The sequence below is a fragment of the Varanus komodoensis genome, unplaced genomic scaffold (genome assembly GCF_004798865.1).
Source record: "Varanus komodoensis strain SLA01 unplaced genomic scaffold, ASM479886v1 scaffold14_1, whole genome shotgun sequence".
Classification (NCBI taxonomy): Eukaryota; Metazoa; Chordata; class Lepidosauria; order Squamata; family Varanidae; genus Varanus; species Varanus komodoensis.
In genome coordinates, this window is record NW_025335438.1 from 12,296,258 (window position 1) to 12,315,294 (window position 19,037).

General features: G+C 40.9%; 1 protein-coding gene across 1 annotated transcript in view; it reads left to right on the forward strand.

Annotated features, from left to right (window-relative positions):
- Positions 1-6,005: 6,005 nt before the first annotated feature.
- CPA6 (carboxypeptidase A6) overlaps positions 6,006-19,037 on the forward strand; it is a 49,178-nt gene continuing 36,146 nt past the window's right edge. Inside the window, exon 1 of the mRNA XM_044424190.1 lies at positions 6,006-6,112. Within this exon, the coding sequence (XP_044280125.1) occupies positions 6,006-6,112 (107 nt within the window). The remainder of the gene's footprint in view (positions 6,113-19,037) is intronic.

A 19,037-nucleotide genomic window follows, 5' to 3' on the forward strand; every position in this document is an offset into this window, starting at 1 on the left:
GGCCAGATAGCGATGACAGATGTCCATTGCTTCAAAATTCCTGCTGCAAGCACTGATTGCTACATTTGAATTCAGTGGTTCCAAGGCTTACCTGGGAGGCTGGGCTGTCTGGGGGTTGGGCTGTGATTTCCGGCAAGGAATTTCCCAAGCCCTAGTTGCATGGAACACTCTGGCTACATGGATGATACTTTGGGGACATGATCAGCCTCCCATGCTTAATACCAGCCAGCCAGGTATGTCCTACAACACTTCATTTAAATCAGCAGCACTTAACTCTTGTGGAAAACCAGCAGTAACAGAGACATACTGTAGAAGTCTTCTCTGACTTCTGTTATGAACAGATAGAAGCTCCTATGAATGAATGTAACTGTTTAAGAATTAAAAATAGCCTAAAACCTCAACTATAATCAGCCATCAGTAACAACAGAGATCCTTCTTCCCACACAGCCCCTAGGAGACAAATACCCCTCCTACAAACATAACCTATCCACTGTTTACATACCCTTTACCACATAATTGGACAAACATGCAATTAAGTAAGTCTGATTCTAATCATGTTGTGTTACCTGTTTGTTAAATTGTCTCTGTTCCATAAATTTGAATCTTGAAACAAAAATGTTTGCAAGATTTTTTTAAAGTTATATACTGAACTTTATGATGCAAGAACACCATACGTCTTGTGCATGACAATAATGTTATGACTTGGAGTGACTTGTTAACACAGATAGCATGACACACTTGATGGGTAATCTGGGACTTAAAATGCCCTTCATAGTCCTTAACAGACTGGAATTTTCTCCCCACATTCAGAAGATGACACCAGCTATCATTGTGAGGGATAGAAACAGCTAAAAGTTGCAGTTCTGAATTTGGAGACAGAAAGAGAGATTTTAGTTTAGCTAGGCTGCAAACAATGCCAGGGGGTGGGGGCAGAAGGGTGCTTTCTGGGCATCTAATGCAAAATTAATGTATTTTCTACTTGTATATTATAAATAAAATGTTCATTATAAAGTAGTGTAAGTCTCCACTGCTTTCTTTCATTTAAAGGAAATTAAATGTGCCTAAGGTTGTCTCACCATTCTTCAAGGATGCAGAGAGGGGTTGACAATTATTACAGGCAACTCAGTGGACAAATGTTCACTGTGAAATGTTCAAGATGGAATAATGCAGAACCAGTGGAGAGATCATTTAACAGATCTTTCCTACTTCTAATATTTACCATATGATTAATGTTGAATTTACTGCAAGAATCTAAGGACACAAAGGAGAATGCTGACATGCTGTTTAGTTCCTTGACACAAGGGGTTCAGGATAAAGTAAAAAAAAAAAATCCATCAATCTTATTCTTCTTTCCTTTGAAACACTAAAAAGGAATGGAATACCATTTCATGTCTGTTTTTATTTTCTCCAGTCTTTATAACCTCGATCTGCTTCTCTGTTGCCAGGAAATCATTTCTGTAAGGCCATCTGTAATCTCTTCATGTAAGTCTTCAAACAACAACAATACATCTTTAATATTCAAATAGAAAACTGCTATGAAATGTCCTTCAGGTTCTAAGTTTTGACTTGAAACTTGTGGTTTTGAAAGAAATGAAACATGATTGGAATTGTGAATTTCCTCTCTCCGATTTCATTTTATATTCAGCTGTAAACTTTTGCATGAACTGTTTTCCTAGCTGCAACTAATGGTCCATTTAGCCCAGCTCTGAGCCAGTAGCTAGTCAGAGAGCTGGGCGGAGGGGAGGGGGACAAGGGCAAGATACAGTGATTTATTACTTTTTTATTCCAGGATCTGATAATCTGTCATTAAAGGAATCATAGGATTCATCCAGCAAAATGCACTATGTGACTTTGATACTCCTTGCTGTCTACCACTGATCCCTGCACCCTACAAAAAACTCTCCTGAGATGTCATGGGCAACTGCAGTGGGGGAGGGGGGAGAATCACCCAAAATGGTCCTCCTACTTCCTACAGTAACATGCATGCCACATCCCAAGTCTTTCTTGTGTGGTCTCAAAAGATGCTTTTCAGAGGCACTGAGAGACTGCAGCACTGAGGAAGGAGCAGAAAGTCCACCACAATAAAGTAGCAATGACCACTTACTTTAATAGTCACTAACTTGGATGGCTTTAAACTAGGGATGAAAACCTTAGGCCTGGAGTCATATCAGCTTTAACACTTCCCCCCACACCACATACGCACACACTACTAGAATTTAGCCCTTACATACAGTTTTTGCAATGGCATTCAGCCCTTGCATTGAAAAGTGTTCAACACCCCTACTTTAATTAAAAGGAAATTTGACCATTTCATGGAGGGTAAGGCTATTAGTGGCTACCATTCAGTACTGGAGAAAGTATGCCTCAGTATAGCAGTTGCTGATATATAGAAGAATGATATGCATTTACATCCTGTTGTGCATTTTCTACAGGCATCTGCCTTGAACACATGAGACAGTACTACATGAAAAGAATGTGAGACTAGATAAACCTCTGGTCTGATCCGCACAGCTTTTCTTATGTTAATCACCACTACCACCCTTAATCAAAAAATCTGGAGTTGTATGCTTTATTTTTAGAGTTCCCTATTTTCTCCACTTCCTCTCCCATGAATGTGCTTGGCCTGTTTTCTGTGCGTCGCTGCTGCACTGCTGAAGGGGCAAAGTGATGGGGGGGGGCAGGGGGAACCCCTGTATGATAGAACTATGGAAGCCAGCTGTCTGGAACACTGACTTCACCTGGGCAGTTCTCCAAGAAAGTGGAGCATAGAAACTCAACTAGCAGTTTCCCAACCATGCGTGTGGGATTAATTTGGCACTTTTTGGAGACTTGCAGTTGGGCCAATTCACATGAGCCAAAGGTGTGAGAAATACCTCAGTGCATGGTTTATCTATCTAATCATCTGATGGAAAAAACAGAGGATTGCTTGAATTTGTTGCTAACTGAAATGTGTGCTAATTAGATTACCTATATGTCCAGAACAATTTCCAGCCGCGGGAATGAGCAGTAACAAGTCCATTACCACCTCAATATTTGTGCACCATATAAAGCTTCTGTAGATGTACACAGCTGGAGTCTATTCTTTACATGCATTTTGAAGGGTAGTTTAGAATGTCTGCTTTTCATATTAGTCTGCTATTGAGACTGAATGTGTACTGCTCTCCATGTATACAGATTTAGAATCCTCTTTTATGATGGAAGAAAAAGGATTCTCCAAGAATGCTAGCCCTTTTGAGCCATACAATAATTTTTTCCTGACCAACAGTTACCAGTTCAACACTTCATTTTATGTACAATGACTTGAGAGCAAATTCAGTTTACTCAGTCTGAGTAAGCATCTACAAGAATGGCCCATAAATGTGAAATGTAGTCCATCTATTCACTCTCCCCCAAAAACATTCTATAAGTGATTCTTGAAGTGCAACTTTCTTGGGTGTTTATTACCTCCTTTTGCCCAAATACATACTTCTCACAATTACCCCCAAATTAGCAGTCCACTGATCTACCCCAAAATGATTTCACAGCAACTAGAAATTTGCTACTAGACCTTCATGGAGCATTTGCACAATGGGTCCTTCAACAGTTCCTGGAAACAAAAACAAGTAAATTCTCAGAGTCAACAGAATAGGTCTTTTGTCTTTGGAGCTTGTGAAGTTGGTCCACATCTATTTGATTTTTCACCAAGAGGCAGCTAAACTTCTATGGGCTAAAGGCTAAACGCTGCTTAGACTTTTGCAGCAGTTGAACTACAAAACTTGATTAATACTCTACATTACACAAATGCAAGTATGCAGTTTGATCCCTGCTGGCTGAAAAATAAAACATACATCACAAGTCATTGCTCTGACCTCGGGAACTCTTTTAGGAGACTCTTTGAGGACCGGCCCACAGAATTAGAACAGTATTCAGTGGCTTTCCAGTGCCTTTGCCACACAGATTATGTTGTTTGCAAACTGACAAATGCCAAGGTGTAAAATCCTTTTGTTGATGGAAAACACCTCCTTTGGGTGACCAGATGCCACCAGCTATTATTGTTGTTTCCCTACAAGGGCTTTGCAAGGTATGAGCATATGCTGCACAGGATTAACCCTGCCGGCACACAGGCACCCACCACATGAGGCACTGCCAATTAAATTGTCAAATGTCAGGAGAATGCCATAGGTCAGACTGATGGTAAAGCTTTCATTTTCCTGTAATCAGTGAATCCCTATTTTTAACTACTCTGGGACAGAAATCAAGGGTTCACATCTGCAGGCTGATTTTGCAAAAGTCAACAGGCAACCATTTGATGTGATCTATGATGTAGTTTGTATGTTGATGTGCTAGTAATCTGCACCATGGTTTAGACAAAGAATGATCAATGTCTCCAATGATGCTGGCATCTGCCTAGATCCAAGAGTGGTCACTGTGTGCTACATCATTAATGTACATTGTTATATTTTCTCTCTTGCAACAATATTAGAATAGGAAGTGGAGATGGAAACAGCTCTTGCTGCAGATACAAACTATTGAGCTTGCTGCTCAGATCCAAAGGCATGTAAGAAAATTCCACATATGTAGCCAGATTTCCTACACAAATTGCATGTCCCTTGTACACTATCACAAGGAACTTTTAAAGTTCCTGAATTTTAGACATTGTTTTAAAAGTTGGTAGAAGATTTGAGAAAAGTCACTCTCACTATGCGTGTATCAGCCCTGCAGATCAATGTGTTCTACAAAGTTGCAGGTTTTCTTTTGTAGAACTAACATTAATGGAGAGTAGGATAAGTTGCAAGTTGCAAATGTGCGATGAGTGGAACACACAGAACAGCAAATATTCAAAGCCTGAGCTCACAAAGTGTGAGTGTACAACTGAACAGAATGAGTGAGAGACCCTTATTTCCTTTTGCTAAAATCATTACACGGCTTTAAGGCACAATCCTGTGATTTTTCTAGACAGTAAACATCCTACAGTTCCCAGCAGCAGTTGCCTGGTGGCACAGATTCTGGACATTGTACAACTCTTTTATGTCTAAACTCCTACAGACTGCACCTTTTCTCAGCCTCAAAATCCCCTCTTCAATTAAGGGCCCTTCTTATATGAGAGCTGTGAGGACTATCAACGCTTGGCATGCCCCATGGCTGAGGCCTATCTTGGGCACATGTTAATTCCATGTCCTCCAACCCAATGCTCTGAACCACCCAGAAGGCTGAGTATAATATTCTTTTTAATTCCTCACAATGCTACTGACATATTAGGTAGTACCCAGTGTTAGTTCTAGTTGAAGTAGGCCTATTGAAATGAATTGTACTTACACTCACCATGACAGTCCCATTCATTTCCCCATGTGCACTTTAAGTAGGGTTGACTTTGGATTCTACACATTGTCATATTTGGTTAATTCGGGGGGAAATTAAAATCGTGGCCCTCAGTTATCCAGCACTGCTGCCGTGGACCACTAACAGTGACACATAAGTTTATTTATTTATTTAAAACATTTCTATGCCGCCCCCATCGCAACCAAGTTTTTCAGAGTATACTTTCTCCAAGGCCCTGCAACCCTGGATCTGACCCTCAACTTCCTCAGTTCCGCTGCACGAGAGAGCTAACCCAGGGCTGACGCCACTTTGTATTTTCACTCTCGAGAGGGCGGAGGTCTCACCCTGGCGTGAGGAGAGTTACTATCTGAAGCAAATATATCAACAAGCATGTTTATTTGCATCAGTCGAACAGTTCCCCGCCCGCGGCTTTATTCACTGATTGCTCTGCATCCGCAAAGAACTGCTGGCAGGACAGCATCAACTTTCTTTCAACTGAATTTGTATGTGTTGCAGTAGGAAAGTAGCAACCCCTCCTACTCGCTCCCTTTCCTCCCGAGAGGGGGGAATCAACCCCAGCCTCTGCTCCTCCTCCCAGGTCCAAACCTTGCTGCTTCGGAGCGGCTCTTCTACACACATACTGGAGGGAGCCGAGTGCAACCAGTTGAGCTCCATCCTCCCGTCGCGGTCCTCCGAGGGCGGCGACCATGAAGCTGCACAGGAGAGGGTCCGCTCTTCTCCTTTTCTTCCTGCTCACCCTGCAGGCTGAGGCGACGCTGGTGCGAAGCTACCTTTACGATAACCGCTATGCGGGGTACGTGTTCTGCTCGCCTTACTTGCATCTCGCTTGCAGCTTTCTCTTAGGGTTCTGCGTGGATTTCTTCGTGGCTCCTTACCTTGTGGCTCAACTTTGTGGGCTAAGAGATGCGCGTGTGTCTGTCTGCTCACTTAACCTCGCTCACATTCTCCTTTCTAGTGAAAATTTTCTTTCCAAACCATTGAGCTGTAAGTTCTGGATGATGGCGGGGGCGCGGGGGAGGGGATCGCGCCTGTGAGAGCGTATTGATGACCCAAATTGTGGGTGTTAATTTCTATTACGATCAGTGAATTACCATGAACGTTGCAACGAACAGTTGCAAGTCTAGGCTCTAAACCCGTAAGCCGCGGCTGTATGTACTGTTGAAGTCAATGCTTTCTTATTTTACAAGACAATCCTATGCATGTTTGCTTAGACTTAAGTGTTGTGTGGGGCTTATTTTCACATAAATGGTTCACTCAAAAGTAAGGTCTGTTCCTTTCTTTGTGGGACAAATTGTGGCAAGTTTGGGCACTGATTAATATGTAAAGGAACTGAACTGTTAATGCTTTTTCTTTATGGCACCTTGTTTCTTGTGCATGCTTTTATTGGCTGCCCTGGGGAGTAAATCCACTATAAATCCAGAACAAGAAAAAAATGGGAGGTACTTCTGACAACAAGGAAGGGGTTAAACCATAGCCATGTCTTGGAATGACATGGAACGCTTCTAGTGGTGCTTCTAGACAGAGTGCTATTAGTGCTATTACTCAGAATGAATTGTGCAGCTATTCCATTTTTTCCTCCTTAATGAATGTTCTGTAGCAAACAAAAAGATGGAAGAAGCTGTGGGGTGGGGGGAACAGGCAGAATGCAGATGGAAAATATAATTCTGTGAATGAGACTGGAAGATTGAACTATCAAAGCTACATCTGGAAGCACCCCAAGAGGAAACAAGGGCCTGAGTTGGCATGATGGTGGCAAGAGGAAAATACAAGGCAAATAAAGTCCCCTGAGATGAAAGGGCAGATCCAAGGCATGCTCATTGCTAAGCAGAAAGATGATAGACTGCCATTCTGGAACCAAATTAACGGTGAACAAGAGTGTTCTTTCCAATTTTGAGGGCTGTCATTGCACTGCTGTAGTAGTCTAGACATTTCTTGAAACCTCTGGCAGCTTCCATGTGGTTCCATTTACTCCAAATTGATGCTTTTTTAGGGGGTTCCCTTTCCAATCATGTATCAAGTTTATCTCTACCACCCAAGTATATCTATTTTTGCCATTTTACATGTCCATATCTCACCACATTGGCATTTTCCATAGAGCCATCCAGAGTAGTCCTCAAAAGGACCTGAACGAAGAGAGGAAAAAAGCTGAAGTGAGACTTGTGTTTCTGTGTAAGTGTATAAACTGTTAGTACATAACTATGTTTAAAATAGGAACACATATTGATAGCAGAAGTCTAAGGAAGAGGGTTTTACTGTATTTTTAATGGGTCTTGGATTGTTATTCATTTACAAAGTAAACCAGCCAAAATGTACTTAAACTGGTCTAAGGCACAATTGTATGCATGTTTACATAGAAAAAAATGGCTGGCAATTCCCAGCCTGCTCAGGCCCACATGTAGGCCTTTTTTTTTTTTTTTTTTTTTGTCTAAACTTGTGTAGAATTGCATCTCTGATCCAATCTGAAGCAGTTCATAAATAAGACAAACTTTGCCATACAGTAAACTACTAATTTCCACAGTTATTTCCATCTTTTTTCCACTATTGTCATAGCATTTCTAGAGCAGGATCTATTGTGGAAAGCAAGGCTTAGTGATAGAACATGTATTACACAGAAAGTTCAGTCCCCACATGTCCCAGATTAAAAGGATCATGTACCTAGAATATCTGCCTGAGGTCCTGATGAGCTGCTATTAGTCACAACAAAATCAACAAACAATCTTATGGCACCTTAAAGTCTTACAGATTTGTAATAGTATGTTCTTGTGGGCTGCAGTCTACTTCTTCAGATGCATGAAATGTTATCCTGAGTTATACATCCTCGAGTCATCTCAGAATTATAGCAATTATGTGAATAAAAACTCTCCAAATTGTCCATGCCATGACAGCCCTGTTCAGCACTTGTAAATCTCAGGCTGTGGCTTCCTGTATGGAGCCAATCCATCTCAGGTAGGGGTGGGGACTGTAATCAGTGAGGTCAGACAGCAACAAAACACAAGAAGTGCAGACCATGACCTGGTTTGCACACAATGAGACACTACCATAAGTTAATTTCACCATGGGGATTCTCACTATGATGGCAGCAACCATTCTGAATATTTAAATTGCACAGGGAGGAGGGGTGAATCACATTTATTTTTATTTATTTTATTTATTTCGATTTATATCCTGCCTTTTTCCTAGAAAGGGCTCAAGGCAGCTTACATCTCTTCCTCCATCTTATCCCCACAACAACAACCCTGTGAGGTAGGTTGAGCTGAGAGTCTGTGACTGGCCCAAGGTCACCCAGTTGGCTCCATGGCTGAGCGGGGACTAGAACCCAGGACGCCTGAGTCCCAGTCCCATGCTCTTAACCACTACACCACACTGGCTCTCATAGAATCATAGTTTGTCATTACATGTGAACTCAGTGAGGATGAACTGTTGGCATGGTTAAGAAGCTGCCAAGAAAGCACCCCAGCAACCCACTTTCTCCAGAATCACCCACATGTGCCTACCCAGCCTTTGAGGTTTATACAGGGGGCACTCCTGTGTGAGCCATCCCATAGGGAGGTGAGAGGGATGGCTGCTAGGAGAAGGTCCTTTTCTGAAGCTGCTCCCTAAATCTGGAATGGTCTCCCCATGGAGATTTGCCTGGCGCCTTCCTTATATTCTTTTCAGCTCCAGGCGAAGACGTTTCTTTAAAAAAAATTAATTAATGCCACTTGACATTTTTGTCTGTATTTTATTGACATTGTATTTTAATATGTTGTAGTTGGTCTTTATTGTGCTTTATCTTGTGACTGTAAACTGCCCAGGAGTGCTGTGGCACAACTGGGCAGCATACAAATGTTTTAAATAAATAAATGTAACAAAGCCATAGCATGTTCCCCTGAAGCTTGAAGCTTTAAAATGGCAGCTGCTAAAACAAGAAGCTTCATGGAGAAATTCACACATGGTGAAGTTTCATTACATGCAAAACAGGCTACTGACAACCACCATGTTAACATTGGCCATTCACAAGCATCCTTCCATTGCCTTCAAAAAGACTTTATCGTAATTCAAACCACAGGAGATGAACCTCTTGAACTGTAATTTAGCCATTTCTCCTTCTAATTTCCCTTTGAAGTTTTTTGACTAAGAATGTCCAATTTAAAGTTCAGTGGCAGAGTGGCCTTACAGGATACATGAATCTTTTGATCTGCTATAAAGCATATTCCTCTGTTTTTAAATTAACTAAGTAAAGAAAAGCAATATACCTTTTAAAGTTGCTTATATTATCTTGATGTATAAATTCTTTCAGAACACCCCATTCATATTACAATTATGCTCACTATATCATACAGCCTTTTTTGTTGAAATAGAAGACAGAAAAGCATCTTTCCAGAATGACCTTGGAATGCAATAAAGTGATCCTAAATTTGAAAGCCTGTTGAACACAGTTTGACTTTGGCCTTTGGAGTTGTGGTACTTACTCCTTTTTACAGCAAAATATGTAGGACTATTTTTCCTCATTTTAATTCTGCTTAGTGGAAAAAACCCAGAAGTGAAGGTGAGGTACAACACTATCCAAGTGAAATAACATTTATAGAAATAGCATGCCTTGTAGGCCAATGGAAATAAAGCAATATCTTTTTAAGTAAAAGTGTTCTGTGCAAAATTCATTCAAACAGCTATAAAAGGTTCAAGATAAGCAGACAGAAATAAAAACTGTCATGCAGTTTTCATTTTTATTGAAGCAGTAATGCCAGACCTGTGAATGCTGTGCACAAAAAATTCAACCATTCATTCATGTTTAAAGAACATTCCAAATGCTTTAGAAGGAGAAAGGACATTGAATTGGTAATATGATATTTCACCTCTAGGTCAGTAGCAGTGACAGAGCACTTAACACATGACAGCTGCTCTGTGGCCTGAGTCCAGTGCCTAGTTGCAGGTATCCTTCTAGTAAAAAACCCCCACAATTTTGACCCTTCCTAGTGATGTCAAGAGAGGCCAAGAACTTAACGAGCATGAAGAGAAAGTTGTTTAGGCTTGTTAATATGAGCACTGGAACAGAGTTCAATGTACAGAAACTGTGGGAGTTCTAGGACTTCAGCTAATGAAGGAAAAAAATTGGGAGATAACTTTGGACAGTAGCAGTTCTCCATAGTGTGAACCTAGTGCTCTTCAGGAAAAAATAATACTTTTTATTTTATTGCTTTTACAATTTAGTGAAGACTATTTAAAGCTGGTCATCTATGTTTTGGGGATGGGATGGGATGATAAAAGTTGGGAGGTGATCCTTTTCTCATGTTCCTCCTGACCATCGATGTTGACTGAAGGACATAAGATTTTTCAGATTTGGAGTCCAACCCCTTTTTCCTATTGCTTCTTGATTGATGCAGAAAGAACCACATTGGCTGCCCCCTGGGGCTGACAAGCAACTTTGGAGAGGGGTAAAGGTAACATTTCAGTGGGCAGAAAGGCAAGGGATCTGGGGAAAGCAAGATAGCATCTTGAAGCTGTTTCTGCTTCATTTCTTCCCAATCAGAGGTGCTCCACCTAGATTAGGAAAATGTTCACCTACAGAATACAGGGTGGAAGAGTGGGGAGGTCACTATCACCTACACCGCTCACCTACCCTATATTTGAAGGCCATGAACCTCCAAGTTCAGAGTCTCATAGGCATTGCCATATGAGTGCACCCCTCAAGTGCAATCCAGTGTATGTTTAGACAGAAAATAGTATCTGGGAGTTATAAGACTTTTTTCTGTCTATACATGCCATAGGCATGCCATACATGCCTTTTAGAAATCAGTCCATTTTAAAAGCTTGATGTTAGGCAGGGGCAGATAATTGGCACTGTAAATAAAAAGGATTTAGTATGAAGCATTAGCAAGCAGGTAAGGCTTTTTGTGCTAGTACAAACATTGGTCTTTGAAAAGAATCTTTAGAAAATCTTATTTCGTGTACATATGCCACTGATTAGATTTATTTAGCATTTGCCAAAGGAAAGTTGTGAAAAAACAAAGAGATTTCCTCTATTACTTAGCATGCCATACTCTGCTTTTGCATATCTGGCTTACTTGGAGAAAGATTATTGTGGAGCTCCCTCTTTCTTCAATGTCTGTGATTGTAACATCCATCATGATGTCAGAACGTAATATCAGAGCCTTACCAAAATCCATGCCTTGGAGGCATGGACTGTCATACAGACTGGAAGAAAGGTTTTAACTGAAACGATTCAGTACATGCTTCTTCCTTACTAGGCTGTCACAAAGTGCATGTTAACTTCCTTGTACCCTTAGTAGACCAAGGATTCTGATTTTTCTTACCATCACTTCTTATTTTTACCTGGTAGAGAGGCAAAGAACAAATTTAATTTTACATACTGTCCATCATGTCAAGCTAGCTCTCCCAGTTTATCTAGCACTAGATTTTCAGTGGGAATGCTCTCCCCTCCCCTCCCCTCCCCTCCCCTTCTGCAACCCAAGCAAAGGTGCTGTCATTTAACTAAGCTAAAATACAATATTTACTTTGTTTTCAGAACTTCACAATAAGGGTGAAACATGTCAGGTATTTCGGAGATATGGTGAATTTGGTATATAAGGCAGGTAAATGAACAAGAAATTAATCCTACATTACTAAAAAAAAGTATTATTTTTATTTTAATATCATTTAATATTAAAATTACCCAGTTCTATTAATTTAACAGGTGAGTCCAACACTTCCGTGCTGCCCTTCTGCATAGACACCACTTCCAGCAATTGACAGGTGGTAAATGTGATCTCATCAGTCAGTCAGATCTGTTTGGCTGCACGGCAATGTGAGATCATCAGGCTTGGTTGTCACCTGTCACAGGATTCATCAAGTGACTGTCTTTTTCTAATATCTCTGCTGGAGGAAAGTCAGGAGAAATCATAAGGAGGAGGCCTTCTAGTCTCCTCATCCACCCTCTTCCCCCTCACCTGTTTCCTGCTCCTGTGTTGCAAATGTCAAGTCCAGATGATGGTATCTTCAAATGGAGAAGCCAGTTCTGTCCAGAGGTCAGGCCATAGAATCTGCTGTGCCAAGTGTTCCAATCAGACTGGGTGTCCAAGGGAATGATCAAGGGAGATAGCCAAAGGTCAAGGAATCTGTTTAGTCTGAATACTCAAGGCAAGTACTAGGAAGAAACACTGTTGTCTGCAACAAAGAGCAGGCTCCAGCTCAGCTAATTTATAGCTGGCTGTAAATCAGCACGGCTGGCTAATTAGGTCAGTGTGTGGCTTTTAAGGGAGTCCCCATGCTCTGCTTTCTGTTTGGGCTTTTGCTGCCTGCATGAAATCCTCCCCCCTTCCATGGGAATTCCCTCCAGCTCTGTTTCCTACCCTTGGAAAGTCCAGGAGCAGTCCAGGAATGCTCAGGCTGCTCTTCTAATGGACATTTCTTGGCTGCATCCTCACCCTCATTGCCTGGCTCTGTTTGCGGCCCACTGTGCTGGCTGGTACCCTCTCTCTTCTTCTTCCTCTGATGAATCTGCCTCCAGGTGGTGCATGATAGGCACATGCAAAAAGTTGTGGTTTGATTTTTTCACTCCCTTTTGAGTCAGATTGGAAGAGGTTTTCCAAGCAATTCTGTGGTCCCTAGAATGCTCACCCAGGGATGAGAGGATTGCTCTCTAACTTGCTTGAGTGTTGCTTTTATCACTGTTTTGTATCACACAATTTTCAATTGTTCAGCATCCAAAGATTTTTAGTTATCTGCAGTTTTAGTTAATTTTCAGTTTAAAAATATCACAATAAATAAATACATAATTGTTGCAGCTAGAAGCATGGCTATATTAGAAGCACAACTGAAATATCACATGTTAGAATAGAACAAAAACTGGAGAAAGCCTCAGAGAAAAAGTCAAGGAAAAGCATAAAAATTAACTACAAAGGAATTTATTGCATGCACTAAAGAGCTGAGATCTGGTAGCTTCTGCTAACTAATCAAATTGCATGTGCAGTATTTGCCTTTTAAATTGGGATTAGATATGTTTCCAACTGTTATCCTACAACAGAGTATCAAAGACCAGCCATACTGGGATAATCAGTCTGCCCATTTAAGCAAATATTGTTTGGTTATTAAAAAGAAAGAGATCACTAACACTGTTACATTAAAATAGACCAACTATTATCAGCATCACTTAATGAATTTTCTTGCAGCTTTTTGGTTTGGGGTGGATCCAGAATTGTTCAGAGCCAAATGACCCTATAGGTAGAAGGGTTTTTACTGAATGCCATTCACTTCAGTCACCCCCTTTGTCCCTGAAAATCTACCTATGCCTAAGGTAAGGCTAAAATTGCAATTCACCACATACCCTTCTTCTAGTGGGGAGGCTATATTTTATTTTTATTTATTTATATTGTGATTTATATCCTGCCTTTTTCCTACAAAGGGCTCAAGGCAGCTTACATCATCTCTCCTCCTCTCATCTCATCCCCACAACAACAACCCTGTGAGGTAGGTTGGGCTGAGAGTCTGTGACTGGCCCAAAGTCACCCAGTTGGCTCCATGGCTGAACGGGGACTAGAACCCAGATCCTCTGAGTCCCAGTCCCATGCTCTTAACCACTACACCACACTGGCTCTCACACCACACTGGCTCTCTATATATACCCTATATCATGTTACTTAGTGTCTTGAACCACAAGCATATTAAACATATATCAGTGCATATATACTTGAACAACATGGGATTTTTTGTAGAGGTGCAGTGCATACAAGGTGAACTACACACTAAACTTAGACAAAGGGAGAAAATTAGCTCAGGAACACTGGTAAACTTAAACTTGCTTACATTGTATTTTATCATCAATATTTAGAGAAAGGGAGACCTGATTAGTAGAGCACTCCTAACACAGGACCAGCAGACAATCCCCTTAGGGTGTCTAATAGCAATGGAAAAGAGAAAGAAAAGAGAAGTTATAAAATGAGGATGGGGAGGGAACACTGGTAATGTTGAGCCAGTGACTACAGGCCTAAGCACTATGGGGAAACTTCAAGCTTGAATGGTTGGGCACAAGAGGGGCTGAGTGGATGTTTTCATAAATATGAAATTAAGTTGAAGTAATATCTGTTTCAAAGGAGGGGAAAATTGAGTTATTTACTTCCTGGTTGCCCACAGTAACTTGGAAATTCATTGATTAATTTGGCTTCTGGTCACTAATTCACAACAGCCTTAAAAACCACCGTGTGGTTTGTGGTTTCCAAACATGGAAAGGCCACCAAATGCAGGCTAAGCCACAGTTAGAAACTCCTGTCCTGAGCCTAGTACAGATGCAGAACTAGAATGGTGGGCAATGAGGTAGTGCCTCTCCTGAGAGTTAAACTAATCTGAAGAAGCTAACAGACACAGAGGCAAAGCAACTAAGAAAAAGAAATAAGGGAGGGAAGCAAGCCAAGTTTTGGGCAGGGCTGGCCCAAGACCTGGCAAAAGTCATGCTGCTGTGCCTATCCCTGAAATCACGTGGCTTCCCCAGCTCCGCTCCAGTTTTAAGTTTATTTGCATGCATAGGTTCACCTGGGAGCTAGAACCTGATTTGGAAGAGTGCCAATTCCTGGGGAAACCTATATGCATAGATCTCTGGGCATATATGTTTTACCTATGCAGCCATCTACACTTAACACATGTTGCAGAAAAACAGTTATGATTGCTTTTATGCAGTATTTTTGTTGGTAACAATCCAGTACCTTGTCAAATATATTTTAATATTCTGGAAGCCTGAACAAAGCACCTAGAAGTCAAAAGATCTGAATGGTTATGTTCAAGCTACTAGTGCCTGAAGTACATAGAAGTTCATGGCATGTACATTCCCTAACTGAATTAACAGGAGTTACCCTTCTGCAAGTATAGAAAATTTGGGAACTCCAGAGAGATGTGGACGCCTTCCTTTTGTTCTAAGAATTGACATTTAAATTGAAGAAGCAATGCTTCATAAAGCTTAACTTGCAAGCCCAAATTCAGTAATGTGGTCAGAAGTCTCTAGAAAGCTTGTGTCTGTTTTAGAAAGCAAGCTAATGAATTATTCTTTAACTTCAACATGTCCCTGCCCAAAGTTGTTACATCCTTGGTATTCTGAACTCTATCTTAATTTTTCCTGAAATTTTAATTACACCATCATGACATCCTATGCAAGCCGTCCCAAGTGTGCATCAGATACGTTGGAGTACAATCCTTACTGTGTAATTTGTACAATTCTTACAATTGTAGTTCAACCCTATAGTTCAGGAAGGTGGTCTTATGTAGTAGAGATGCACTACACTTCTGTAATATTCACATTAGCTCTCATACATCGGTTCAAACAAGCCAAAGAAGACATAAAATCAGCATTCTTCCCCACATTGGCTACAGCATATCACTTAAGGGCACAATGTTATGCATGGTTAAACAAAAAAGTCCTACTACACCCAGTATATGCTGGGAAATGTGGGTCTTTGTCTGAACATGCATAGGATTGTTCCCCACTGCACTATAAACTACAGTACAGTGAAACATGATGTGTATATCAGTGTTTATGTGGAGCTGCTCAAAACTGTCAGGTTCAATTTTCTGTCTGCTTCAAAATAAAAACTTAGTATGTTTTTATCTCAGTAATTCACAGTAAGACATGATGTATTGTGCAGATAAAACTAAACAATATGTGTTCTCTGTTTATTAGTCGAGAAATGAATTTACACATTCCATTTAAAAGGGAGAAGAACAGCTGAGGTTAAAGCTAGGTATTTCTCTGTGAAAGATTGAACATAAAGTGCCAGCTTATTCTCTCAAACAGAACAGGCATATTTCAGTGCTGCATCTCCTAATGGACCAGATAGGAGAAAATAATCTTCATTGTACCAGTTAGGAACACAAATCCCTCTGCTCCCAGTGCTAAGGCTGTGCGTGCTGATGCAGATGTAATCCAAACAACATCAGCCATGTACAAGAGGAAGTTAGCAGCAAGCGTGGAGGACCCCAGGGTTTATAAAAGAACAAAACAAAACCTTTAGAAAAACACATAAGGGCAGAGGGAATCCTAACAAAGTCAAGGCATGATCCCTGACCATAAAATGCTTGCTTACTGTTACAGGATGAAAAATGAGGTAGGGAAATGGAATGGTGTGGCTGAAATCTTGATCAGCAACGTTCTGCTCTGCAACGTTTTGTCGCAAGTCTCACCTGCTCATGTTTGTTTACTGGTTTGTGACTGCTACATCACATAATGACTCCCATAAGGAAAACAGCCCTCAGAAGGGATCCTCATGGGAGCATCTCACTAAGTATGTCAGGCTGGGTAATTTACAGCTTTTACAACATTCCATATTGCTTGGCCTAAAGCTTCCATCAGCTCTCATCATTGACTATGCTGGCTGTGGCTGATGGGAGTTGTAGGCCAAAATGTGTAGAGGACCACAAATTTCCCACACCTGGCTATTGTACTAATCTTGAAGTACAGGAAGAAGTAACCAAAAATGAAGGTTTAACGTGTGCAGTGTTATCTTGCTGTATTGCAGATGGAACTGCAGCTTTGGTATAAGAATCTTCTCTGAATCTTTACTTCTGCAGTGCTGCACAAATTGATCAGAAGGGCAGTGGGGGATCGGCATGAATGCATGCTAGCATGGGGTCAGAAGCATGGAGAATGGGGGATATGTGGGCACAGCTGTAGGGCAGCAGAGCTTGCTCACCAGAAGAAGAAACAGCTAGCTTTTATTAACACCTGACTCACTTTTCTCTCTGGCAAAGCCACCCATTCCCTGCACCCAAGTCCCCATGATGCTGCAGAAATAAAGACATGTTTTACAAAACCTGAAAGGCTCTTTTGGGGAGGGACAGCTATGGGACTCAAGGGGACAGGAGCAGGTGGCTGACAGACCCAGGGGAGTGTGTGGACCAATGAGGGAGAGGCAAGCAATATTGGGTGGAATGGTGCACCCTGGGACTGAATTTCAGCCACAGGGGCTGATGGGATAATACCCATCATTAAGAGGAGTGAGGGAGGAGAGCATGGAAGCATGGAAACCATGTGAACATCTGAACTCAGGATCCCAGATAAGATGCAGCATAGTTTAACATTACGTGTGAATGATGCCAGTAAGTGCATCCTCAGAATTCCCTGTGCTTTCATGAAGGACTCTGGGATGCGTTTTCACTCAGGGTCTAGCCTCACTGAATTGGAGGGCTTTTAAGTAAGAATCAAAATGTCACCACAAGCTCTTAGTAGGTTTCTTAATGGGTTAAGGTCCTAGCAAATGCCTGACCTGACTTTCTGTGCTAACCTCAGGGAGAAATATGGAGTAAAAATGGGAAGCCCTTGTGTAGGAAAAGTGTTTGTCAGGTTCATCAATACTGTACACTGGGTAGAAGGAATATGTATAGGAACAGGCAAGAAAACAGTTAAGACAACTAAGATAATCTTAAAAAAAATTAGTGGGCTGATCTTCAAAAGTGCTCTGTATGTTAACATTCCAGTAATATAAGTAAAACCATGCATGTAATTGCATAAAGGAACTGTTGGTGGGCAAGGCTTCTATGAACACCTTACACAGCATTTCAATTAATTTATAAGGAATGATGGGTAAGATTCATCAAACACATATAGCTCCAAGCTTGCAGGCAGTTACATGCATTAACTTTATCTGGCACCAGTAGGAGTCTGGGAATCTGAAGCTGAGGCTGAGCCTTAAAAAGCAAACCCCGCATCTGCCAAACAGCGTTTGTCTGCACGAATAACCACATTCATTTATTGATATTGAAAGTTGTTTAACAACCTACTTTTGTCCCCGTTCTCCTCTCAATTTCAAACTATTTTTCAAGGCAAAAGAAGGTTGAAATTCTATATGGCACTAAATGGTTCTCCGAGTTCTCATGAAAAAAGAAAAGGGCATGCGGTATTCATGTGTAACTCAGTGTGATAAAGGTATGTGTGGGTGGCTGATTGGACCTGGAGTATGTCTGGTAGACGCCTTTGCTGAATTAAGTGGATTCTAACTGGTAGTGCAGAGAAAAGAAAAATGATTTCCATTTTAGAGGTACTAATTTAAGTTCCCCTTCCTCAAATGGTCTACTAACTCACAAAGATACAGTCTGCATAATTAAAAATGACTACTTGGTGGAGGAGAGAATAGTCCAAACTGAACTGAGCTCAGGAGCAAACTGAATTGAGCTTCATATTTCCTTCAGAATTTGGCCTTGCAGAATTTGGCTCGTGCTCATAGAGAGAAGTTCCTCTATATGCAGTCTTATTATTTCTTGTTATTTAATTGAGATTGGATGCTAGCAAAATGTGCAAGTTGCTGTAAGTAAAGGGATTCAACAGTCTTGAAAGCCAAAGTAATCCTTGAGTAAAATGAGAGAAACTACATAAGCTTTAACTTTTATATTTCTGCATACTTTATACAGAACAAGATCACAGACAAAGAAGCTTCCTCCCTCAGTTGGCAGTTTATACAAACTAAAGCAAGCATCAGTCTTTATGTTATAAACTAAGTTTTCATTGTAAACTGCCTACAGTTAAAGAGGAATGCTAAAATCCTGGTATAGTATATACTGCATTTGTTTGTTAACTAATAAGGCTTATTATCTGCTTTGTCCAATCAGATCAAGGAGATAATTTGATTTGGTTCAGTTCTTATCAGGACAACCCACCATCCAACAGTGATCAGCTACTGGTCTGAGTCAGCAAACAGTAAAGTCACATTTAGCATTCCAGAAATACACCTTCATTTTCAAATGTCTCACTGCTTCTGCAAGCA